Source organism: Centroberyx affinis, unplaced genomic scaffold (genome assembly GCF_046629955.1).
Source record: "Centroberyx affinis isolate AG114_WGS23_722 - 3 ecotype Tasmania unplaced genomic scaffold, CSIRO-AGI_Caff_v1 ptg004048l_1, whole genome shotgun sequence".
In the NCBI taxonomy this organism is placed as follows: Eukaryota; Metazoa; Chordata; class Actinopteri; order Beryciformes; family Berycidae; genus Centroberyx; species Centroberyx affinis.
Window position 1 is genome coordinate 37,308 of NW_027281844.1, and position 27,303 is coordinate 64,610.

Below are 27,303 nucleotides of genomic sequence, written 5' to 3' on the forward strand. Positions count from 1 at the left end.
GTCCAGAGAGCAGGTGGCTAATTTCACGTTCCAAATTTTATTGGAGGAATAAAAGGAGAGTAATTTTCTTGTTCTTTCTGGCAGTGGTCCTCAGAGAGAGGAAATGTCAAATTAATCAGCCAGAATACATGACAGCCCACAAGTAATTAAAATTTTATTAAAGAGCGTAATGGCTGATGAAAATATCTAAGGTCGAATAAACATTTTCATATAAACAATTTCTGCAATATAAATCTGTATTTAGGATAACATACAAGTTACAGTTCAGGCTGTTTGCGTTTGGTACATATTTACATGGGTGATTTACAATGGCAATGACATGGTAGAAATAGAAAGATCAATAACTGTGGTAAAATGTGTGGTATCACAGATATTTTTTCCCTGAGTGCAAATGCAAAGCTTTGTCTGGTCTTGTTATGCGAGAGTCTGAATTGACATGTCCTTCCTGCGGGGCGCTCCGCTCTCTACTGTACATCATGTCTAGCTCCCTGTAGCTGAGCAGTTCTGCTTGTCATTTGGGCCGGGGCCAGAGCAGTGGGTTTGATAGATGGTGTTATCACCACACTCTGACCGGGCCATTCATTTCCTTTAGCTGGGCATGGCAACACTAAAAAGATGACTCACACAGGACAATTACATTAAAACCAGGGCTGGGCAGGGCTGCTCATCTCTTCCGGTTTCGCCATCAACACACACAAACACATTAATTTCTGCTCATCTCTGTAACATCACAAATATAAATCTTAAGGGGGATATTTATCTGGCTGGCATCAAGGGTGCATACTGTTATCCCAGGAAATCCTAATCACTGAGCGAGTGGATGGAGAAGATAATGATCTATGTGACACAAATGCAAAGTCTGATTCATGAAGGTGACATTAAAGTATGACAGACAAACAGCAGGGTACAAAAAAGATCACAAATGGCATGAATTTCTTTTCATTTGTAGTTCAACATACATCACATTCAATTCTGTTGTCAGTATCATCCTAATGGTAGCTTTAGAAGTTCCAGGTGTGCCACATCAGTTCCTCAGATGTTACAGAAACCTTTTCAAGAGCTTCTGCACTAGCCAACATTCAGAATCAGCATCTTCATAGTTACACTGTTACTGGCATACATCCTAATCACATGGCTTAAGCCTCAAACAGAGCGGAAACCGGGCTGCTCTCATTTTCACACTCTTCTATTTGGTCTGATTATCTCCTCTCGCGGCACTGTAGTTTCATGATTACATTGCACATCACTTCAACCTAAAAACATGTTTGAGAAACATGACAAAATATACAAATTTCCCACTAATAGCTGTTATGTAGCGGAGGGCGGAAAGCAGTCACTTTGGCAGTGGATGACCAAAGAGTGAATGATTTTGATAGATCCCACTGTCAAGCCGTCCCTCCCACACAGGGACTGGTCATTAAGTTAAGGAGGTCAATCTCTTGTTCATCCCCTGCTTTTCTTCTGAATACAGCCTTCGCTTGGAAGCAGAGGCTGAAGAGGATGATAGACAACCGATGCCTGATATTTAGTGGACAGAAAGCAGCAGGCCAAATCACGGCTTGCTCTACAGTCCTTCCACCTGAGTAATATCCCACCGAAAAGAACGAGTCCAGCCAGCACACCGCCCAGTCCCAACTCACTGCTGGACAACTCCTTCATTCATTCTTCATTGGTCCCTGAAGGCAGGTCACTGATGTTATTAAAAGGGTGTCAAGGGTGAAAGGGAGCTCATTAATTGGGGTTCATCGCTCAAAACGCAGGTCTCTGGTGGGTCTAGGGGTCACCGACAACTGAGGAGGCTCTTCGTGGGTTAACTTAACGAAGTCCGCTGGGGTATTTTCTGGGTTGTCGGGGCTCACACGTTGGTCTCTACCCCCTGCAGGCGGTCCATCCTCTGCATGTTGCGCTCAATGGTGGCCTGGCACGTGATTGGTTCAGCGCACTCGGCGAGGAACCATCCTCTCTCGCCGTCGCGCAGTCGCTCGCCCTCGTACCAGCCTGAGAGAGGAGAGATTATATTGACACTCACACAATGTTGAAAGATGGAATTATGTGTTGTGTTCCCCGGTGCTATTACGGTCTCTCTGTTTTTGATGCTCAATGCCGTCTGTTCTTCTCATCCCCTTAACACATGAAAGTCGGTTGCCATGGACACCGAAAGAGAAATGACCTTTGGCCTCTGTGCGCTTGCGTGTGTGTGTGTAAAACCGCATCTTCAAACAGGTGCCAGGTCAATACCTTTACTTTAGATAGGTAGACGGCCTTGAAAAAGGATGAGTAGAGTATATAAATGTGAAAGAGCATGTGAACATGATGAAAGGATATGAATAAGGAGGCATAGAAAAAAAGGTGCACAATTATAGGAATACAAAGGGTGTGGAAAATGTAGAAGGAACTAGAGAACAAGAGGGAGCGATACAGGCAGAGAGAGCTAACAACATACCATCTTCTACAGTCTGTGAGACCAGCACCACATCCGCCACCTGCAAGGACAGCTCATCCGGCTGCTTGGCTGTGTAAGTCCTGGTCACCTCCACCTGCATGGCATCTAGAACAACACACACACAAGTTCAAAAATCACTTCAAATTATTTTTGCATTGGCCTTATTTGAATATGTTGAATTAGCGTGTGACTTTTTGTTCAGTAAAATAGATCTTGAGAGCAAACAGTTGGATCAAACCACCACAAGGTGGTGCAATAAGCTCAAATGAGAGGAGGTCAGGGAGCCTAGCAAGGGGAAGCGTGTGTGTGTGTGTGTGTGTGTGTGTTTGCGTGTGACTCACTGGTTCTGTCCTGGTTCTTCTTATCTTTGATGTTCTGGCCCAAGGCACTGATCCACCGAGCACGCTCATTCCTACAATAAACACACACAACACATCAACATTTTCTATAATTTTCTAGCACAAACAGTTCTGAGCAGCTGAGAGTCTTCATTGACTTCACAGCTCCCACCCCATGTGTTCTCATTGGTCACTTCTTAATTTATTCACCTGCCTTTTTTCCTCTTCTGTTTGAAGGAGTCTAATTCTATTGATTTTGTTTAACAGGCATAGCAAATGCCACGGCACGGCTGCTTTCGTGAACACACAAAAACACAAAGGACATTCACAATCGAAGAGGACCAAGCAACAACAAATAAAACACAGGATCGCATGCACACTAGGGGCAACAGTTGATCATCTACTGAGACGACTGGGTAGTTTTGTGGCCTTGCAAGTTTTCACTTCCCTCCCTCCTGCCTGTCCCGTCCGTGAGAGAACAGAGGTGTGTTTTCAGTCGGAGAGAACTGAGCAGAACGGGGACAAAGGCTGATTCTCAGGAGGGGACAGACCTGCTTTTGCTTTCTCTCTCTCTTTTGTGTGTATGTGTGTGTGAGTGTGTGTGTGTGTGTGAGTGTGTGTGTGTGTGCATGCATGGCAGACAGAAAGAGTGGGTGGAGACACACGGGTCAGATTCCACGAAACTCTACCTCTCATTTCACCTGTTCACAGCTCACAGAGAGACTAAGATTTAGAAAGAACAAGAGAGGGAGAGAGAAAAGCGGGGTGAGAAAAGAAAGTGAGGGGGAGAGAGAGGGGGTTACCATCTCAGGCTAATGCCCTCTGTGACTCAGCACCATTGGCCTGCACCATGCAGCTAGATAGGACATGCACCGACATTCAAAGAGTGAGGGGAAACTTCTCAACAAGGCCTAAATGGGAACTCAAAGAGACATGTTCCATGAGTCAGACCTCAATCACTGTGTTCCCATTGTACACATTCTCTTCTGGCCTGAATTGGGGCATATGAACCGTAAATGCTAGCTCACGTCATCCCCCAGCAACTAACTGGTTACAATATCACTATAAAATGATATAACCATCAGTGGGTTCCCACATTGCAACACTAAGACTTTATATAGCATGACTTTTGGAATTGGATGATAAAAGTTTATAGTCTTGACTGACATTACAAAGGTCACCTGCCAAAGTAACATGGGCCAGGTGCTTTGACTCCAGCACATCTTATAGTACATTTAGTAATGCTATTGCTATTTAGAATATATATATATTTTTATGTCTATTTTCTAATGTTTGTGTTATGTTTATGTTATTTTTTTATATAATATTTTATGTTTTTGTCTACTCTACCACCGACTTTGGAAGGTAACCAACCATCATTTGGAGGTCCTATTCTATTCTAAACATTTAGCTGAGTAAAATAGTGAAGGTTACTGGTGAGTTTTGGGATACAACCACCACTGCGGTCGATAATATATCTCATTTACTGTTCTTCCCCGCCCTTTTTACAGGCCCTAAACACAGTGTGGTAGCTGATACACTGAAAAATCATGTGATCAGTATGACTGCACACAAACCTACATGAAGCGAATGAGATTGAGGTGAACACATAGTTCAAGTTCAAGTTCAAGTTTATTTATATAGCACATTTCATACGACAGGCGTAGACTCAATGTGCAGATAGTATGTGCAGATAGTATGAGAAATGTGAGAAATGATTTGCTTCGATGAACCTCATAAAGGCAATCATCATGTTAAATTAGGCCTGGCTACTTCTCTATATGGAATGTGCAAGTCCTACATCCAAGCTCTCATGTGGGAAAGGCAGCTGTTAGTCATTGCTCTTGACAGCTGGACACACATGCCGACAGATACATGTGCACGTTCAATACACACATACACACCATCATGACAGGTTGTATTCTCACGCTGAAACAGCTGAGATACTGTATCAAAACTGTGCACTAAATGTACACTCTTTCAATTCATTGCGTACACCAGTACTGGAACACACACAGTCACAAACAGGCACACACATGTGTGTGAGAGACACTTAATGGTTATCTGTGGAATGTGAGGCACATACCAAAAGGGGCTCAGGTAAAAAACTGCTCTCAAACAGTTTGTGTGTGTGTGTGTGTGTGTACATGCTGGCATGTGAATAGTGCATGTGTGCAAACAGCAGGTGCTTGCCCCCTTCCCCTCTAGATGAAAATGGGTCTGTGCAGGATCAGTCTATTCATGGTAGTGAACCTTTCTACCTTTAACCATTCATCCCTGAGAACAGGAGAAAGCCAAACATCATAACTCCATTCTCAAGGTTCCTATTTCACCTCTGAAAAGAGGAGGCTTGGCCGGACTGTAAAACCTCTTTCACACAGCCAGAGAAAGAGTGATGACAGCCGCTTTCTATCTCTCCCTCCTCTGCCAACTTAAAATCACTACCAGACCACTGTTATTCATCTCGTTTCAGTGTTATCTCTCCCCCTGCTAACCTTTTCTGTTCTCTCCTGTCTATTTGTTTGCCCTCAACCAAGTCCTTCCCTTCTTTCCACTTAACCGCAGGTCAGAACGGTATTCCGGGACAATTCCCACTACAGGGACAAAAACATTATATCTCTCTGCCCTAAGCAGACTAGCCAGGGAAACTCCCAGACAAAGGGAACGATTCCCATCAGCCAGTTTCTCCTTCATCACATAAACGAAAGCAGACACAGTATGAAACTCTACAACAATGCCAAAGTGTGCAATAGAAGTACACACTCCCTCCTCCGGTTATGTAACCAGTGCTGCTTTGTATTATGGCTGTGTATCTGACTAAGAGTTGTTTTGCTGCAGACCTCTGTGGCTGCTCTGTTCCTCTAATAGAGAAGCGCTATTCACTGACTCACTGGACAGGACACAACATCAGGGTCACGAAGAAGGCACACTCACACGCGCACACCAAACAGAGGATGCACAGAACTGGAAGAGGACACAGACATATACACAGAAAGAGGAAAATCAAAAAACAATGCCAGAGAGACTGTGAGAGACTGTCTGAGACCGAGCACACAGCCCTCCTTGTGCCATCTCCAATCCAGCTGTCCGTCTGAATTCCTCACTTATTATGTCACTGCTGTGGTCAATGCCAAACGAGTGGTCTGGGGTAGTTCTACTTCCAAGACCACACACACTCCTCTGCAATCCTGCCACTACCCTCACTGACACACAGACACAGGTAGGCCATCAGCTCAAGTCGGCAGGTAGAGGAACGACAGGAGCTGAAGGCACAACCATAAACAGAGACTAACATGAAAAAAAACAGAAGTCAATCTCTTTCATTTCTGCAAATAACAGCCCTGCCTTCTGTCAGAATGTATACAATTTCACATCTGAACCCCAAATGCTGCCACTTCAGCAGCACTTAATCTCTCCACCTGTATAGCAATTTCTGAGGGAGCCTCAATACCCTTGAACCATGCTTTACTCCTCCGCTCTACTTCATTACCTCTGATAGATGACCGGACTGCGCTGGCTAATGCAATGCCACTTCCATGTGTCATGTTAGGTTAGATCACTAATTTGGGATGAATGGATGGAGGAAGTGGAAGTTATTCTGTGGTCATCAAAAAGAAAGACCGTACATTGGCTACTGTCTTAGGAGATGAGACACGGGACTGTGATGAAGGGCCGGGGAGGGGGGAACGGGGCGGGGGGAGCGGGACGAGTCGTGGGAACTAGACCGTTCAACAATGGGCCGCTGCTAGGCAACCACTGTAACAGTGCCTAGCAACCACTGTAACAATGGACGGGCGCCAGGGGCTCCTCTCCCCAGCCCATTCAGTACTACAGTGAGTGGAGTACTGCACCCGCACACACACACACACACACAAATCATTACATCTCAGCCGGGGGGCCCCAAACCCAAGCTTTCAAAGGAGGGAGTCTAGGGGCTTTCCAGAGCAACACACACACACTAGGCAGCGGGGGCAGTTAGAGGAGACCCCCACATGTATACGAGGGCAGAATCTAAGGCTCAGCGGGGAGCGCTTTTGAGTCAGGTCAATCAGGCTGGCTCCTGCATACTGCAGGCCCAGGACAGTCACACTTAACACTATTACCTCTCTCTCTTTGTCAAGCCTTCCACTCAGCAACAACCTGGCCGGCTAATATCAGCGGTGCGGATTGCTGTTCAATAAGAAGACTAGTTCTAATTTTCAACAGTGTTCTACAGGACACGGACACAGAATTGTTCCTTCCAAAGTTGTGTGCAGTTGTATGTAGTCGTGTTTAAGTGTTTGTTGGCTATTTCAAACTAGAAAAGAGAGGAGAAACATTCAAAGGCAGAGTTTTGCACAGGACAGCTCCTGTAATGAGAATAGTGAGGGAGGTTCCCAAACTACAGAGGAATGAGGAGGAACAGGCTCTGTGCATATGAAAACACCCCTTAACAAACCCTTGAACCACAGCAAATAATTACAGTAAAAGCTGAGTGTGTGTATGTGTGTGTGTGTGCGCGCATTCGTGGAAGTGCGTGCACATGAACGAGAGGGTTACAATCCCAGTTCATTTACAAACGCTAAATAGAACAAACACACCCCGTATGAAGCCCAATATATGACAGATCCCTTTGTTTATGTGGGTTATACAATCTACCTAAACAGCCTTGTTTCTCAGTCCTTTTGCTGTACAAAGAGAGATGGAATTAGCAGTTTGAGCGCTACCAACAAGCTGATTATACTTCTAGGTCAGATGTGAGTAATCATTTACACTGCACACCCACTACAAAATTTTGTCAGAAACCGGTAGACTTTAAACAGAGAGAGTTGTTTTCCCTGGGGACATCATTGTGTTTGAAGATGCTGACTCAACAATAAGCAATTATCTGGTCAACAAAACAATTATCTGGTGCAACAGTGCAATGGTAGAATAAGCTTCAGTTCCAAGATCACCTACAAAACAACCAATAGTAAAGGTCAAAGCCATAATGCCTTAAGAACAGATGTAACAAAATATTCCTGTGACCTATAATGGTCAAGAAAGAGAATTGCTACTAAAATGCCTAAGAGAAAAAAATAAAGAGATTAAAGAGATTTGTCTTTACTTCAAGTTAAAAGCAGAGCGAACAGAGGAGAAAGATAAGGGAGTGGGGATTTGATTCGGGGGAAGAGGAGGACATGCACTGTTTTCTGAAGAGATGAGTTTTCAGCCTTTGACAAAAGATGTGGAGTGACTCTAGTGTCCTGATTGGACTGAGAAGGACAGCAGTGACACACACACACAGATGCACTTGACTGGCAGCCAACACACTAAACCTACAATCTTCCATACCTCACTATATGGGCATAAAGCCATGTGGATTTCCACGTTGTTGTCAGGATGCAAAGACACAAAAAGAGGTTGAAAAGAATGTAGAGACAGACATGCAGTATTAATGTGTTTTGACAGAAGATAGAGAAGACAGACTGAGAGGTAGAAAGCAATACAGCAGAAGATAAAGAGTGTTCACCCTTCAACTATCAGTGGATCTGATTTTAAATCTGTAAATGAACTTATGTGAAACAACAAAAAAAAGGCGCAGTTAAGAGGGTCAAAGGTCGCAGAATGAAGCACTCACATCAACTCCACCCCCAGGATCATGGGCACCTTTTCACCAGAGTGGTTGCTACGGAAACGCAGTCGGAAGAGATGGTTGGCGCCGGCCTGCCGTGAGCTCAGCATGCTGGCGGTGGTTCTGACTGGAGACAGGTTGAGATCCTCGGGCTGGCAAGGCCCCACCCAGATCTGGTCCCGCAGGGCATAGTCTATTACTGTATAGCTGTCCTCACTGCGGTGGGAGAGAGAGAGAGAGAGAGAGAGAGAGAGAGAGAGAGAGAGAGAGAGAGAGAGAGAGAGAGAGAGAGAGAGAGAGAGAGAGAGAGAGAGAGAGAGAGAGAGAGAGAGAGAGAGAGAGAGAGAGAGAGAGAGAGAGAGAGAGAGAGAGAGAGAGAGAGAGAGAGAGAGAGAGAGAGAGAGAGAGAGAGAGAGAGAGATTCATTTAATGTATTCAAGCTAAAAATCATGGCATCACAACATTAACTGCTTCTAATTTACTGGCCTTCACCCAAGTCAAATCAAGCCAGATTCATCTGTAAACTAGAAATAACCGCCTCGCGGTTATTTGCCTCCGCCAATAAACTTTGTTTTATCATTGCAAGGACAGTCTTTATTTATTGAACATATATGATTAATGTGATTATTAGGTCAATGTAAAGGATTTTGGTGTCTGAAAAAGTGACAGCACTTTCACCATTTTTGTAGAATGACCCAATTTTCTCACTTCCAGTGCTAAGCAAAACATTTATGATGTCACAGTGAAGTTGACCTTTGAACTTTTGGATATAAAATGTCATCACTTCATCATTTTATCCTATTAGACATTTGTGTAAAAGTTTGTCATAATTAGCGTATGAATGAGTTATGGCCAAAAACGTCTTTTGTGAGGTCACAGTGACCTTGACCTTTGACCTTTGACCACCAAATTCTAATCAGTTCATCCTCGAGTCCAAGTGGACGTTTGTGCCAAATGTAATGAAATTCCCTCCAGGCGTTCCTGAGATATCGCGTTCATGAGAATGGGACGGACGTGAGGTCACATTGACCTTGACCTTTGACCACCAAAATCTAATCAGTTCATCCTTGAGTCCAGGTGGACGTTTGTGCCAAGTTTGAAGAAATTCCCTCAAGGCGTTCCTGAGATATTGCGTTCACGAGAACGGGACGTACGTACGTACGTACGTACGTAGACACGGACAGATGGACGGACAACCTGAAAACATAATGCCTCCGGCCGCAGCTGTCGCCGGTGCGGAGGCATAAAAAGTGACAGAACTGGAGGAGACCTAGAGGTATGAGAAGTAGGCATGTGGCTGGCTTAAACAACTATCATCGAGGTGCCCTTGAACAAGCTACTTAACCCCCAACTGCTCTAGTGGAGCTACTTAATAGTCGACAACAGTGTGGTTGAGGGCGGTGCATCAGCAGTTGATGCATGCATCACAACACCATTCAGACATACTGAGAAAAACATTTCTCCTACATGGCAATGCAATACATATACTGTATACACACACACACACACACATGTAAATATTGCTGCACATCTGCATCAATTAGGTAAAGATACAGACTGAATATCACCTCGACTACATGGCAACGGTACAAACTCACATCCGAGGTCTGACAGTCATATGGACTATAAAAATGTGCTCAAAACACTGTATGCCCCCGCCAGTCAAGGCAGTTAGTCACAGACGAACACACACAAATCAGTCCAGCACATCTAATTCCAAAACAAAACTGAGACTGGATTTACCTTCTAGGAGGAGAGAGATTGGACCGCTGTGTTCCTTTTGGAGTTAGATTTTATCTTGCTGTAATATTAATCACTGAGTACAAATTGCATTTGAAATCAATAACAGAATGGTTACTGCTTATTATTTTTATGAACCTCCCCCTCTCCCACATCCACCAAATTTAAACTTTTATTGCTTTCAGGGGAGCTGCGGTCTCTTTTCCCCCTGGCACTTCTGCAATTCAAACCCTGAGAAGCAGAGCGATGCTGAAAAAGACCATGTGCTTAATCAAGTTTGCCTGGATTAATAAAGGTTAAGAAAAAAAAAAGAATTGAGGCTAAATTCAGTGGAGAGGACCGTAGAAAGAATAGGAAAATGGGTCCTCCTAATGAAGTTTTGTCTCAGCTTCTATGGCAGCCAAGAGTCCAAAACACTGAACTCTGTACAGATCACATGATGCCCTCTGGACTCTTAATACATGCCTACACCCATGAAGCACCTGGACCTAATCATGACCCTGTGTCCAACAGTACTCGCTGTTAGTTGGAGACATCTGGAACTCATTGTGAAACATGGGACCTCTCTCCCACAGGACCTCTAATGCCACACTGTACCAGGAGGGAGTGTATATGTTTTCATAGTGGTTCACATCACAGGAGCTGAACTCCAGCTCACCTGTGTTTCATCATCCAGGAGTCTGGATCAGCAGCCAGGCCACAAGGCTACTGGACAGGGAACTAGCTTCTTATAAGCCAGCACGTGGACATCACACATGCATGCTACATACACACACATATGAGCAGGACGAAAGGTAGCAGAAACAAGTAGGCTAGTAGTGAAATGTCTCTCTCTTTCTCTCTCTCTGTCTCTCTCACACACACATACACACACACACACACACACACACACACACACACACTTTGGACTCTGGGGTCTCTTGTCATGACTGGTTAGAGAATCTGGTCACGGTTGGGAGGTTCTCAACAGGGCTCGACTGTTACCCATCAGCCCCCACTGTCCACCAATCAATCAAGTCAAAGCCCGCTAACCGCAACCAATCAGACTTCTTGGAGGAGAAGGAAGAAAGTACAGGGAGAGATAAATCAGATAAAAGTAGAGGGAGTGGAAAGGAAAGGGAGAGTGGACTGGAAGAGATATAGACAGGAGAGCAAAGCAAGAATAAATTGGAAGAACAAGATCGAAGACAGACTCTTTACACTGAAGCTGCATCTCAACTGTAACCCCATGCTGCTCTCTGTAGCAGACTAAGCAGGCTGTCTGACCTGATGCTAAACCTCTGCTACATCACAACCCTACTTTCTCAGCTTATTTTCAATCAGCTCTACAGTTATAAAATACTCCTACTGTCTCTTCTGATTTTAAGTCGGAAGCTTACATGGGACACGGGAGCTGTGGGAAGAGTCATCAAGTTTAGACCGTTTTTGCACTGGAGTCCTTGACATAAACTTGAAGTTCATGTACTCTTACCACAAATGTGTCTGGGCTTGTGTTTCACTGACAGAGTGTCGGATGAGTTTTGGGGTACTCAGCGTTTTGGTCTCAAACAGCCCTAACGCACAGCTCCTGACAGCCCTCCAGCTAAAACGTCTGGAATGCTATTTACACTGCACTGTGGAATGGGATGGGTGGGGATTCTACATGTTTGTGGGGTTTGCTTGTGTGTGGGAGGTGGGTAGTTGGGTGTCTGCATTATTACTAAATAGAGGAATGAAGGTAGGAAAACGTTTGGGTGGTAACTGAGAGGAGAAATGTGCACGAGAGGCATGAAAAATAGCAAGAATAGGGCAAAGGCCTTCTCACCAGCTACTTCCACAGAAAACACACACAAACCTTGCTGGAGTGAGAACTACGCAGCTGTCAGAGATAGCACAGGCATCCAGCACACGTCATGGCAACTGTGCCAGCTACCGGCTACTGTACAACCAGTTATACAACACACAAGCACAAGCGTACACACAAAAATTCAGATACTGTCCACAGAGAGAGGATATTGAGATAGAAGTCCAGTCAAGCATGCAGACACACATGCACAGTAGCGAGCACGGCCACACACACACACACACACACACACACACGCACACACACACACACCATTAGAGCACAATGTCCCGGTGCAAAGTGGGAGTGTAGAGACTGTGGCCTAGTCAAACAAACAGAAAGAGAAAGAAAAAAAAACCTAGAACAGAGCATGTTGGGATGACACACACTCACATAATTGAGAAGCACACGCACAAAAGAGGACAGACAAAAACCAATGGAGTAACAAATGCCAAAAAAAGATGGCAGAGGATGGAAAGAGAAAAACACAGAGAGTGAGAGAGATGGAAAGCTCAACCTCAACAATAACACTGGTTAGATGATGCCCAGCATCACAGAGGAAAAAGGGTGGAAGTAAAGATGGGAGGGAAGCCAGCTGGTGTGGACTCAGTGTTATGTAAGTGTTCCTCTGAGCCAACGCTAACTGAGCGTAGCCTAGTTTGACAGGACACTAACCGAGCAGGACCTAGTCTAGAGGAACGCAGCATAACACTAGCGCTGAGACGATTAGTTAATCGATGAGTCGATCAATGGAAAATCAAGATTGACAGAAAATCAATTGATTATAATTACGGTAATCGATTCATCATTTTAGTCATTTATCAAGTAAAAGTACCAAACATTTACTGATTTCAGCTTCACAAATTTTAAGACATCACTTTGGGCTCTTGTGATGGGCATTTGTTATTTTTGACATGTTATAGACTAAATAATATAAATGATAGATTAATGAATAATGAAAATAGTCATTAGTTGCAGCCCTAGATAACACACATGTTGTGGTTTCTTTCTCCTGGATATATGGCGAAATATACATAAATATTCTAGGGACATGGGAATATCTGTTCCCTCTACTGTGTGGGCACTGTGCCTTTGACCTTTTCTCTCCTCACTACTGGCTGATTGTAATTCTAGAAATTTAAGCTTATGAAAAATGAGACAAGAAGTATCTTAAAGGATTCAAGCACACAACTTGCTTTTGATAGCAATGTGCGTTTAGCTACAAAATGACGCAAACTACCCGACCCCACTCTCCCCCAAGTTATAATGACAGGGGAAAGAGCGATTATGCCATTATGTCTAGTTCTGTGACCTGGCCTTGCCTGGCCAGCCTCCTGTGTTTTTGTTTTGGTTCCTGCAGATGGAGTGCAGTAGAGTAGCGTGCCACAGCAGGGCTCCCGTGCCTCCGCAGAACAAACCAATATTATAACAGCTTCTCTCACTCATAGTCACACACACATACACACACACACACACATATACACACACACACAAATATACACACTCTGATTCCGGAGCACTCCCTTTCCCAAATCCCTCTTCCAAACACAGGCCTGACACCACACACTGCTGGAGTCTGCCGTCCCAGATCGGATTCCCAGAAAAATATCTTATGGAATGTTTTTATGATTCTTAGGAATTCTGAGTAGCGAGTGGCGGGACAATCAGTTCCAGACACAGAGGGAAATGGAGGGGAAAGGATTTTTTATAGCGAAAATAGACACACTTGTGCGCGCACACACCCACACAAACACACACGAAAATGAAAACCACATCATTTCAAGGAAGTCCTCTTTATGGCTTGCTTCTCCATGTTGCCCAAAACTAGAGGAAACGGGGGTGGGGGGGACAAACTTTCTGACAGGTTGACAATGAGCAGCTCCCCTAGCCCCAAAAGAGTCACGGCACACACACATGTTCCAAACTCTATTACATACAGAAAAATGGTACAGACTGATGATGCTAAGCTACAGCAGGTTCAGGTAGTATAATTATTAGGTTGCCTGCACCTGTTCAGCATAATATACACCTGTGAACGAGGGCACAGTGTTGAAGATTAGTCCGATAGCACAATGCATCTGCTCTATTCCCTCTCATTTTTCAAAAATCTTTCTCTCCTCTTTACCCTGTTGATAATGACTTCAATGACATGACTTTAATAGTCATGTACTTTGTGTTATTCTTGTCATTTCACGTTTCAGTTGTTTTGCTTTCCTTTCAGATACCTGGAATCTCCCTTTTTACTCTAAACAAACAACCAAACAGGCTCATGTCCCAGGACAAGTCAAAACATGAGGATAAAGGAGATAAAATCACACACCCTGTGCTTAGGGTCTTGGCCATATGCGGTTCACACGCTTGCACACAATGGAAACCAAGAGCTTACGGTTACACTTTCACCCTCAACATGCCGGAACAGGTGAGTTATGAGCAAAGCCTGCATGTCAAGGCCACACTGAAACCAACTAAATCAAACACACACCGAAACACAGAACGCACACACAGGCGTTCACACACACATACAGATGCCGACAGAGTCGACCCTGTCCGACAGTCTGCTGTGATGTCAGTTAGGCTAGCGGTGAATGTTGTGAGAGAGACCCACCTCTTCTTCCTGGTGACGATGAGGACATCATTGAAGAGGAAGAAATAGACCTGTTGTCGTGACGTCCGCTTAAGGAAGATGCCATTTTCCTCCACGAAGGCCGTCAGTTCTCCTCTCTTCACCATCCACCTGGAAGACGAGACCAGGGGGAAAGGCTGGAGGGGTGGACAGAGGGAGAGGGAAAAAAGAGAGGGCAAAAGAGGATGAGACGAACAGGAAAAGAAAAAAAATACTAACAAAATGATAACATATTTAAAAAGAAAAAGCTGTGTTTCTGTCAGGAAACACTATAAATCACACTCTTTTGGTTCGGCTTTCATCTGCAGTTAAGCTGTGTGTGTGCACGCATGTGTGTGTGTGTGTGTGTCTGTGTGCATGCGTGTCAACAGCTGGTTATGCAGACTGAGAGTATGTTCACTAGACATCTGTGAATCCCAAATGTGCCAACAGCTATTTCCCACACTCCTTCCACACACACTTGGGCCTGCTAAGCTCTGTGTGCATGTGTGTGTAGGGACTCGCCAAGTGACTGACCATGGCGTCTACGTCTTACTGCATCTACAGTGTGTGTGTGTCTGTGCATGGCTGCGGGAACAAACTCTTGAGCCAATGCTTCACATACTTGTCATACACACTTGTCAGCTTGTTCATGACAATTGTTAACAAGAATGAATGTGTGTTCCAAAGAGAATGCATGGGAAAGATCTTGTGAATATCACAGTGTCTGTGCTAGCTAAATCTCCTTCGATGTGTGAGTGTAAGCACTTATTTAAAATTGAGAGAGTGAGAAAAAGAAAGAGAAACTTCAGAGGAGTATGTCACCAGCATTGTGTTGTATTGCGTTTATTGACTGTGATGTATTTTACCCAGCATGCATACCTTGATCTTGAACTCCAGCTGAGAGTTGATGGTGTACATCATCTCTGTTCTCTCCATGGTGCGAGCTCCTTCATTACACTTCCTCACCACCTGGACACAAACGCATTTTTAACTTCTAATACACAGGGGAATTATACAAAAACAGACATAATACAAAAACCTAAGGAGGAGAATAAATCAATGTATAGTTTACCTTTCAAAAATATTAAACTATGTCTTGCTGTTAGGGGTCAATTTGCTAAAATCTATCAAGGGGATGAAGGGCAGGAAAACTTTACTTATTTCTACTACTAAAAAGACTGCACCTTTAATATGTAATATCAAATAGGATACAATTGCTTCACCCCCTTCAAATCACCCCTTGGTCATGTTTTGCTTAGTGTCTCAGGCCTTGTCTTAGTCTCCTAAGGCTCTACAAGAACATGTAGAGCCATGATTTATGTATAGATAGATATGAAAGTGATACCAAAATCTGAATATCTAAAAAAGATAAAAGCCAGAATGAGGGTGTGTGTGTAACAGGACATCCCTAGTCAACTCCTTGCACCCACTAACCTTGCTGACTGCTTGTAAAGCCCTCTTACACTCCTCGTATTGAGCGGAGTCTTTAGGGGTCTTCTGACAAATTGTCTGCAAGAGAGAGAAAGACGGCACGTGTGTCAGGTACACCGATTCTTTAACCTTTAACAGACAACCACTTACACGCATTCATGCACCGACAAATTCAGTAATTCATTGCATCCACACAGGCATCAACTCAAGGCACACTGAGCTCCATCAAAATCCTGATGAAATATTGAAGCCTGAGTAAAGCGATGGGAACTGGAGAATACAACCCAAACTTTCTCAGGATCCAAATGCCTCTGAGCGTACAAGCTTAAACCCCAGAGTCCCCGGGGAGACACTGACGGAGGATGGGAGCGAGGGGGATGAAAGCAGACAGAGAGGAAGAGAGGGAGGCACAGTAGGGATAGGAGGTTGCAGCGCCAAGGGGAGTGAAAAAAAAAAAAAAAAGAGTGTTAAAAGGCAGAAGGAGGAGCAGATCCAAGTTAAAGCAGTTTGGAAAATGGAGGAATGAAGGAAGGTCAACCAAAAATTTTTGAGGTCAGAGGAATTGAAAGAACACATGATATGTTGATGAGTTGCGTGTGTGTGTGTGTGTGGCCCGGTTATAGGAAAAGGAAAATGAAAGATTCAATGCAGAAAGAAGGTGAAAAAAATTGGTATCAGATATCAGATAGGGAGAATGAGGAGGAAAGAGAGGGGCAGTATGAGTAAACAAATCCAAATTATTACATAAGAGTCAAAGTCTACTCATTCCAAAGCTCAGGCCGTGTCATGACTGCACTCACGTCCATGAGCAGCGGCAGGCGAGTGATTCTCTGCATAGGCAGAATGAGGAAGGAGATCATGGGGAGGTTCCTGCAGTCTGGGTGGCCTTCTATCCTGGTCAGCACCTCCTTAAACACTGGACTCTTCGACCTGCGGGGGAGGAGGGGGGGATTGGGGAAAGAGGTGGGAAAGAGGAGAAATTGACGATAGACAGAGAGAAGGAAGAAGGAACGAGAGAGAGGGAGAGGGAGAGGGAGAGTGAGTTCCCGGGTTCAAAGTATCAGAACAGGCATGCTGGATCTGAGCCATCATGATACGATAAGGGTGTACGTGTGTGTGTGTGTGTGTGTGTTAAAGCTGAATTGATCTAAAAAAAATTAAAATCGCAATAAGAACTTCTGCAAATTCGAAATCACAGAGGCTGCAGTTAACTGCTTAAGAGAGAGGGGCATTTTTTTTTTAGAGCTCTGGGTAATCTTTGGTCCATGAATCAAGTACAGTATTGGTAAACACCTTTCATCATACTCAAACATAAATCCTGCACACTGACATCTATTTTTTTTTTTTCACAAAATTTAGAAAAATCTAGACTTGAGATAAGAAAAACTTGAGATGATATGAATCACAGTTTATACTGCAATTACAATATTCTGTCAAATAATCACAATTAGATTTTGTGTCTTTCAGCCCTAGTGTGTGTGTGTGTGTGTGTGTGTGTGTACAATGCATGTGTGTTTTCTCACTCACACTAGCCTCTGCAGGGTTCTCTGCTGGTAGACCTCATTGGAGCAGTACGTGACATAGGGATCAAAGTTGGACTGGGCGTGCTTGTAGACTATGTCGCTGATGTCATCGATCACAATGTTCTGTTGGTGTCTGTCCTCCAGCTCCTTAAAGAACCTAGAGAGAGGCACAGGTGGTGAATGAATTAGGGTTAGTATGCCAGGGAATACATGGCAGAAGATTGAGTCAGAAACACCAAACTGTTGATGTCATCCCACACTGGGGAAAATATAGGATACACTGACAAACACAAAGTCAGGAAGTGTGTCCAACACCTTTCTTCTAACCCCACTGTAAGATCACAAAAGAGGAACTCCTCCTCCGCCTCCTAAAATAGACAGCGCTCACCATTAACACATAACACAAAGGCTTTCCTCTTCCTGAGCATGGCCAGATGGCTGCTTTAACGGCATGCCATATGACCCACTTCAAGCGAATTAGTGTATGTGTGTGTGTGTGATCCAAGGTGACAAACAGGAAGTGGTCACACAGACACAGGAAGCTGACCTTGACCAGTTAGACCTAGTTTCAGCTCATCTGCAAAGCCACCTGTAGTGACCCAACCCTGACACACAAACACACACACACACACACTATCCCAACACCCTTCCACACACACACAGCCTGTGTTTCTACTACAATGCTAAAATTATAACATGCTTCTTGTGACCATGTAGCCTTGTGCGCATGCCTGACCCCATGCCCTTTGAACTGTGCCCTTCCTAATGATGGCACACAGAAAACACACACACACACACACACACACACACACACAATGTCCTGCCCTCCAGCCCCTATCCTGAAGGTGCATGCAGACGATGGGACAAAGCAGGGAGGAGAGGGAATGCCCAGATCGAGGTTGCTGAACAAAGAAATGTCATTGGGAGGCAAAGAATCATAAAGGAAAGGCACATAGTGAGGAAGACGAAGCACATCAGCCCTCAGGAAAGCCTCCTCTCCTCTCTCTGACTTTCTGTCTGGCAGTTCTAAAATGTGTTATGATAATAAATGAGGTATGTCAAACCCTGCGGCTGCTTGTGAAACACGATCAGAAAAACACCTGCATATAAAATGTTTAACAGCCCTCCCACCCAACTAACACCCCCCACCCCACCCCACCCCCAACACACACAGACTAGGTCACAGGAGCCTGCGGGCGGAGTGTTTGTTTCTGTCGTTTTGTTTGTCTGAGAGGCTAAATTCAAATCCTGACTATCTGATACAAGTAAAACATCTTGCAGAACCAGTGCTACAGGCTACTGTATATTCTCTTATTTGCAGTTCTAGGTTTTTTAGGTGGGCAGGGTTCAGTATCACATAGTGAGTAGGCCTGCAGGGTGGACAGGTATGTGAATGAGAAAGAAGAGTAAGATGGGCTACAACACGTCTGAACATACAAGTTAACCTAACCACATGCATGCAAATAGGGCATAAGTGGATATGCAAATACTGTCCATGTCAATCCACACCAGCCCAATGCACTTCAGAAAGTGAGGAGTCATATTTGTAGAGGCTTTCTTGCCTCGGTGATGATGGGTTAAGTCATTTAAGATCCACATAAACAAGAGGAGAAGACAGATATAGGCATTTCTCTCTCCCTCTCTAAAACACATGCACACCTTCATAGAAGGGCCTTAACTCTTTGCCATAGCGAACAGTGACTTCATAGAAGGACCTAAGGCTGTTATCACAATGGACACTGACCTAATAGAAGTACCTGAAATCTTTGCCATAGTGAACAGTGACTTCATAGAATGGCCTGAGGCAGTTATCATAATGAATACTGACCTCATAGAAGGAACTGAGACTGTTGCCATAGTGAACAGTGACTTCATAGAGCGACATGAGGCCATTTCCATAATGGATACTGACCTCATAGAAGGACCTGAGACTGTTGCCATAGTGAACAGTGTCTTCATAGATGGGCCTGAGACAGAACATATGGGGTCAGAACATTTCCTGTCAATCCCTATTAGCAGCCCGTTCCAAGACATTAATCGCTGAGGCGGCTCTTCTCGATTTTCATGGCCTCTTATGCATGAGTGTTTCCATGAGTTTATAAGATCCTTGGAAGTTAATGGCTAACTGGCTAAACTAAATGAGCCAAAGTCAATAAACAGTCTGCAGACATACACTATAAATCATGATGGACAGATAAACACAGAGGGCTCATCCAGGCCAATTCTGGCTCTTGCATTTACATACATCATACATGCACTCACCCATAAACATAGGCACAAAACAGACACATCCAACCTGCCTTTGAACTCTCTCATGCAGCAAGGAATGTTTGTGTTAATATTGCAACCATGAATAAGCTCAAATATGATGTATGTGTTCTTTTCTCCTTTGATGTTTCACTCCATTTGCCCCTCGCTTCTTGTCTGGCCCTGCGTTGCGTCTATCAGCATGTGCAGTCTTCAAAACGAACCGTGGCCTCACATACAACCAGAAAATAGCACTGTACTGCCTACCCACAATCCCTCACACTGAAAACAATTCTGAGCGAAGAAGAACGTCAGGCTTAAAGAATGGTATCACCATAAAGAGTGTTTACACACAAACCTCCCTTGGAATGAGTGAGGTCTACCAACTTTAAGTAGCCTACAGTTAAATCAGAAATTATCCAGCTCATTAGCACAAAACCATAAATCCCAAACACTGACATACAGCTAGAGAACATGTAGGAACAGCCTAAAAAAAACACAACACCACATTTTAGCAGTCATCACTGCACAGCATGCCAAAATAAGACCCATAAACATATACACATGAGGGCGCCAGCCATGAAGATACATACTGTATATTCAAGTGTACACATCTCACAATAGTTCTGCCCAAGCAAATCTACAGGCATGTCAATGCACACACACACACACACACACACACACACACACACACACAAACACACAAACACATACATACTTTTTGCTAGCCTCACAGACATCGGCAATGTTTGAGAAGAGGTGGTGGTGCTCAGTCTTGGTCATGGCCTCACTGAGCTCTGCAGAGTTCTTAAACATGCGGATCAGGATCTCCAGACTGTGGAGATAGGAGTGTTCTGAAGAGATCACCTCAAAGATGGCCTAGCGGAGGGAGGAGAGAGAAAGAAAGAGATGAAAAAGGGAAAGGAATACAGCAAGGAGGGGGGGAGTCAGAAAGAAAGGAAGGCATTATTCATTGAAATGTTCATTCTCTTGTTCACACCGAGCGGTTTAATTACATCTATTCATGACTTCCGGTGCTTCAGTCACCCCACTAGGTCGTGACTCAAAAGGCTGGTCCATCCTGAACATGCTTGACATGCCTATATGCTACATTCATGTCTCTGGCATGCTGTTGAGCAATGGCATGCGCCTCTAGGCATTTTTATCAATCTGTGGTTGATTTTATTCATCAATTACATCATTCTCCTTAATATGTTAAGGATCCAGATACTTATTTGTTATGTATCGAGCATCTGACCTTCTCCTCCCTTTTAGATGCATTTGCTTTACAGATTTATTTGGCTACAGTGCATGTTTCCTGTTCTTCCACTTTAATGGTTTTGTTTATTGGTCTGGTGGAGTTTACAGCAACCAAATGGACAGCCATACTCCACTAATGCCTTGTAACTTTTCACTGTGTCTGTGTTTGTCTATGTGTGTGTGTCTGTAGCCCCAAATTAGATTATTCTCATAAATGCCAGAGCACTCTGACCCAAATGAAAAGTAAAATATGATTCCTACCTCTTGCCTTTTGCGTTCCTCCTGACTCAGTTTGTCAGACAGGCCACTTTTCTTTACCTAAACAGAAAACACAGTTTGTAATGAAGGTTTCAGTACAATGGTTAAAACAAAATATAGAAGGAAGAAACATTTCAAAAGGCATCTAAATACCAGGTCACAATTGTCTGATTACTCTTCAGTAATTTGAGGTGAGAGCCCTAAGAGGTTTCCTAAGGCCAATGGCCCTTTGCATTTACAGACATGCTGGCTACTGTGTGTGTGTATGTGTGTGTGTGTGTGTCTTTCTTGTCTCCCCACACTAACAAAGGAACACTTTGCATACCAAACTGAATAAAGCCCGAACGACGCTGCTTTAGAAATGGGGAGGGGAAAGATCTTCAAGAGAGATGGGATTTGAGTGTAGACATGAGAAATCCTATGGGGATTTGAGGATAGAACATCTTTTATACACAATAATATATAATATATGCTAAATGGACAGCTCTTGTTTCTGTTTTGCGTGTCTAGGTTGGCCGAAAGCATATGGTTTACGTGAGAGTGAATGTGCGTGTTGGTATGTGGCTGGTTTGATTTTGTCCAGAGAAATATTTGAATAAGGTTGAATAAAAGAGTAAAGGTAAGGTGGTGCATGGTTCTCTCTCTCTCTCCCTGGAATAAAACCAAACGTCCATCTCATGTTTCACCCAATGCTTTACCAGGTCAAATCACAATGCACTCACATACAAAAACACACACACTTTGGCCTTTTCTTTCATAGCCATTCTAGGACCATTTAAGAGTTTTTAGCACCACAGTTCCAAACAAATCTATTATTATTAGCCCACATTTTTTCTTCTTTGCACCCTACCGCATACCTTGACAAAACTCCATCTGCCCCTTGACAAAACCACCCATGCTCTATTCCCTTTAATCCTCCGTTCCTCCACGCAGGCAACATCCGAGAGCCCGAGCTGTCTTTCCTCACTTCCACTTGCTGCTCATTCTGTCTTCTATGTTATTAAGGCACAAGGAAGTGATACCGCTCCTCTAGGATTCTCCCTGCTCTCTAGTTTCTGCCCTGCAGCCCTCGGCAAATACTGAGAACAAACAGACCTGCAGCAGACTAAACATCTCTTGTGGTTTTCTTCCATTGCTTTCACACATGCACCCTCTCTATTATTTCTTGCTCATTTGCCCTCGTTCCAAACCTCTAACTCCCTATGAGAGCAAAGTAGGCTATCACTGTATAAGTTTTTAGTGTCCTAGCAACCATCTGCTGGGCTGCCCATTCCTGCCAACTGTACTTCAACCTGCTTTGCAGTTTCACTGGGTGTTAACTGAGACAGAATCAATGAGGTATCGTTATAATCAAATACCAGATAAGTTCCCTTTGGCAAAAGCTTGAAGTCATGTGTCCTTGTTTAAAGCAAATCACAGAACATGAAATCAACCCTAGTTTAACAGAATTTCAGGCATTCTGCCGCTCCAGGATCGCCTCCTGAACATACAGGTCAGCATTATTCCAATAACAAATTTCTGGGACATGGCATGTCATCAAAACCTAGTCAACAAAAAGTGCCCCAGGGAAGGGACGGGAAGGGAGGAACTAGGTGTGAGGAGACTGGTTTGTATATCTGGTTCTCCGCTTCACTTGAATTTCTATCTACTTTACCAGGAATAAGCTTATTTCCTGTCAGACCAGGGACATAAATCTTTCATGTGGGCAGTTCCTATGAAATCAGTAAGAGAGGAAGAATCCCAGTGTTACATCATGTACCGTCTGGCCAAGCACAGTCACACTAAAAGATCCACAGCTGTAGAGCAGCTGTAATGGACGAGAGAGCCGACTTTGCCCAATGGTCACAACATCTGCTTTTGCCCATTCCTCCTTCTTCGCCTTTTTGTCTCGCTGACACACACAAACAGATACAGGGGAACAAAAAGGGACTGGAGCAATTTACTGAATGTTCTCCAGTTTCAATCCAATTTCCCTTCATTTATTACATTTATTTGAGCCTGAGTGCATATCATTCTCTGTCTCTCTGCCCTGCAATTTCACTTTCCCTCCTCAACAGTTCCAGATAAGGGTGAACAAACAGAAGGGAATGCCTAAGTAGAAAACTAAATTAGCCCATTCTCTTCCTCTATATCCCTCTAACCCTTCATTCCAAGCCTAAACTATATTATGCAATGTAGAGCCACCAGTGTGCTCTCTAGAGACAACATTTTACGCATATTTCCACTCTGACAAATCTCCAGAGTTTGCCAACACACTGGCATTGTGCCCAGCAGTGCAAGACTTCCTGTAGGTCTGGCTGACTGTCCTGTCCATCTTCCCACCCCAGTCCTGGATCAAATCCTCCTGTACTCCCAACGGGAAACATAGTGAGATGCAGAGAGAGACAGACAGAGAGGGAGGATGGGTATGGACTGTTGCCAAACCGGATAGGACAGCATTCTTTAGAGCACTGGCATTCCAACCCCCCACAACCACAGCACTATGTGTTTATGTTTGTCTGTGTACTGGATGTACATAGAGAGAGAGACATAGGGAGAGGAGTGGAAGTTACCATCTGTATGAGTGTGTGTGTATGTGTGTGTGTGTGTGTGTTATGTCTGACCACACTGAGCTGGCTCCAGGTGGTGCGTATCGGCCTGTACTGCACCACGATGCGGTTATCAGGTTTGGGCTCCCTGGACTCTGCATCCTCATCTGAGTCATTGTGTAAGGCTTTCTCCTGGTAATTCTGATACAGCTCTTCCTCTGAAAAACACACACACACAGAGTCAGACACACAGTTTTATGACAGAAAAAAACAGCACAACAGGAACATACAGTGTTTGAGAGTGAGAGATCACAATGGCCGCAAGGAATAACAGATAGGGACATATCTTCTCTGTCTGTTTATGTCAGGACAGGAAGTGTAGAAAGAATGAGATGAAAGAAAAGTGTGGTAAAAACAAGACAGAAAGCTGTTAAGCTGTTTCTCACCTTCACTGTCAAATGTCCTCTGACTGGTCAGTCCTTTCTTCTTATCAGGACTCTGAAAGAGAAACAATGTAATCACTTGAACTACTTCCGAGGGACCACGCCATTCATAAGCACGTGCTTAAAATGACATGGGGCAGTGTACCTGCCCATGACCCTTGCCCATTCTAGTGACCTCTTTCAATGACCCCCGTCTAATTACAGAGCCATTGTGTATGTGTGCACGTGGTGTAGCATTACTTCATGTCTCCCAACAGGAGCATTCATTGTCTCCTTGTAAGGCCAAGTCTTAATGGTTGCTGCGGCTAAGTTTGCTCCACAGAACTCTCTGCCTGTGTTGTAAGTTTACATCATGGACTTTATCATGGACCCCCAAATAGTGAAAAGCAAGGCAAAGGAACCTCTGAAAAGCACAATCAAAACTAAATCTGATGCATTATTATTATTGAGTTGTGAAATTTCAATCAGAGTACAGCAACAATTCAAGATCCTGAGTTTACAAATATTTACACTGCTGATGCTTTCACATTGAATGTCGAGTTCAGCAACAGGCAGCCGTTAGGAAATTGCTTTTCAGATGAGAAATATGCTCTAATTGGTTTCATTTTTGACTTCACTTCTGTAAAGCACGTTGTGTAAAGCATGTATATTACTATATTATATTCTCTGTGTGACACAGCAAGTGTACCAACCTTGTTCTTCCCAGGCTTGGCTGTCCCAGGGCTGGCAGGCTTGGCCGTCCCAGAACTGGCAGGTTTGGCAGAGCCAGGACTGGTAGTCTTGGCTGTCCCAGGGCTGGTAGGGTTGACAGTCCCAGGATTGGCAGATTTGGCAGAGCCGGGGCTGGCTGGGCTGGCTGGGCTGGCTGGTTTATCCCCGTCTTCCTGTAGTCCTTTGAGGAAAGGCTGGGACAGCCCATGGGCCTTGGGGTCTAGAGATGGGACCTCTAGGTCTACCCCGCTCACCACCGCCCTCCTATAGGACGTACTCCTCAGGCCCCTTCGCAGAGTCCCTGGGCTCTCACTCTCCCCATCCGCCCCCTCACCGTGTCCCCCATAACCTCCTGTAGAAAAGAAGGCTCCTGTCTCCACCATGCTGAGGGCTTTCAAGGATCGCTTTGAGTTGTCCAACCCCAGCAGCCCTCCAAAACCTTGGCTTTGCGGCCCAGCGGGAGGTGCCTTGCTCTGCCGACTGTCGCATGCTAGGCCCTTGGGAATGAGTTGCTGGGTGCCCATCTTCAGGGCAGCCGGGCTGTGGGTGCTAAGGACGATGGAGGGAGAGATGGATGGGGAGAGAGAAGGAGAGGGTGAGGTGGAGGAGGAGGAGGAGGAGGAGGAAGAGGCATGCCTGGCTTCCTGGGTGGAGGCAGGCGAGCATGAGGACTGTCTCTGGAGCGCCTGCCCTCTGTCTGCTGGGGACGAGGAGCGTGGGGTGGGGGGGTCCGAGGAGGTGAGGGAGGAGAGGGAGGGGATGCTCGAGGTGGAGCTATGGGAGGGGGTAGGGGTACGCCGGGCAGGGGGAGAGGGGCTGGGGGCAGAGGGATGGCGTGAAGGAGGGGAGGGAGGGTGATGGTGGGTGTAGTAATAGCTGTTGTTATTAGGGGTTTGGGGAGACGGGACAGGAGAGGAGTGTTCGGGGGGAATAGCGTCAGGCGGAGACGAGCTCGTTCCAAAAGCTATCTGGTCCCTCTGGGAGCTCAGAGTGAACGGACTAGACATGCGTTTCTGCGGGTCCCGGAGACGCTTATCAGGCCACACTGTGACTCCGTTAGCTTTCCCTATCTCATAGCCTCCATTGCTCACCCTGTTGTCCAGTGAAGCTGATTTGCTATCGTCTGACCTGAACTTGGGCAATGAGAAGCGTCCGTTAGAGAAGTGTCCGATGCTGATGCTGCGAACCACCCGGGTCTTCCTGGTGGGTTTGTTTAAAATGTGTTTCAACACCACTGTGTTCCTGCCTGTGGGTGTGGCCACCAGTCTCTCAGCAGGCTGGCTCAAGGTAAAGGAACACTTGTCCTCCACAGGGAAGTCCGTCGTCACAACCCTGTCTATTTGGTAACTGAGGGGTCGGGGTTTGGGCTTGCTGGCGTCCCTGGGGCCATTACAGTTGTCTGTGCGGCGTTTCCACAGCGGGTGGATGTTATTGTTGGATAGATCCACATCGTTACCGACATCCATGGTCCTGATGTGTCTGCGTCCTATTTTCTGTATCTCAGTCTCACGGCACAGAAGAGCCCTGTCCAAACCTACAGGTCACAGTGCAAACATTGCAGCCCTGTAGAGAACTGATCTGACCCCTGGAGGTAAACAAAGAGAGGAACATCAATCAGAATCAAAGCCAGAGGGAGCGCATAGAGCAGTGTCCAAATTCCCAAAGTTTACTCATTAACAGAGATTTAGTATGAGGGCAGACGCTCAGCAAGACAACTTAGGAAACACTTAAAATATTATAGACAAAGTTGTTTAAGGACTCCAAACAAAGGAAGCCAAGCCACTGAAGTGATAATCCTTTTGTATTTGTTCAGTGTGCTGCAATGCCCTATTTACAAGCACAAACTCAACATAACTGACAAAATATTATTTGTTAGGAAAAAACAATTTAACATTCCTAAAGGGAGTTAAAGTGTGTCTGTGATGATCATTAGTGAGTTTATTGTGACCTAGTATTATTTTAATCTCCTATAATATCACTACGATATTCCGATACGAGTTTATAATTTTGCTGAAAAAAAATATTGCTTTTTCTAAAGTGTATTATAGTATTGCAATAGTTATTTTCGATAGGTAAAACGCAGTAAATCGTTTCTGATACAACTGAAATCGTGGGAAATCGTTTCTTAAATACGCTAATTGTCCCGTAAGTGGGTGCAACTTACCTCTAATCAATCGATGCGTTGTTGTACGCTGTAGTCATGATTGTACCTGTGCTGAGGGAAAACAATCTTCTTTTACCGAAAACAAAAGTTAGGTAGTTTGAAATCCAGTATGGTAATAACACAAAAGAAAGTTGGAGAAAAACAAAGTTAGAGCAACAGAACACGGCGTTCGACTACTGGAAATGCGTGTGTGTTGT

The 27,303-nt window shown here is 44.7% G+C and overlaps 1 protein-coding gene across 1 annotated transcript; it reads right to left on the reverse strand.

The window, feature by feature from the left end:
* Positions 1–125: 125 nt before the first annotated feature.
* Positions 126–27,303, reverse strand: LOC139663557 (rho guanine nucleotide exchange factor 26-like). Its single transcript, XM_071542262.1, has 15 exons — positions 27,107–27,303; positions 24,924–26,527; positions 24,235–24,286; positions 23,864–24,006; positions 21,264–21,320; positions 20,461–20,621; positions 17,500–17,652; positions 16,773–16,902; positions 15,976–16,050; positions 15,421–15,510; positions 14,542–14,696; positions 8,381–8,590; positions 2,785–2,855; positions 2,444–2,548; positions 126–1,998 (listed from the first exon to the last, which is right to left on the reverse strand). The coding sequence occupies exons 2-15, from the start codon at positions 26,406–26,408 to the stop codon at positions 1,856–1,858; spliced, it is 3,030 nt and encodes a 1,009-aa protein (XP_071398363.1). The 5' UTR covers positions 26,409–26,527; positions 27,107–27,303; the 3' UTR covers positions 126–1,855.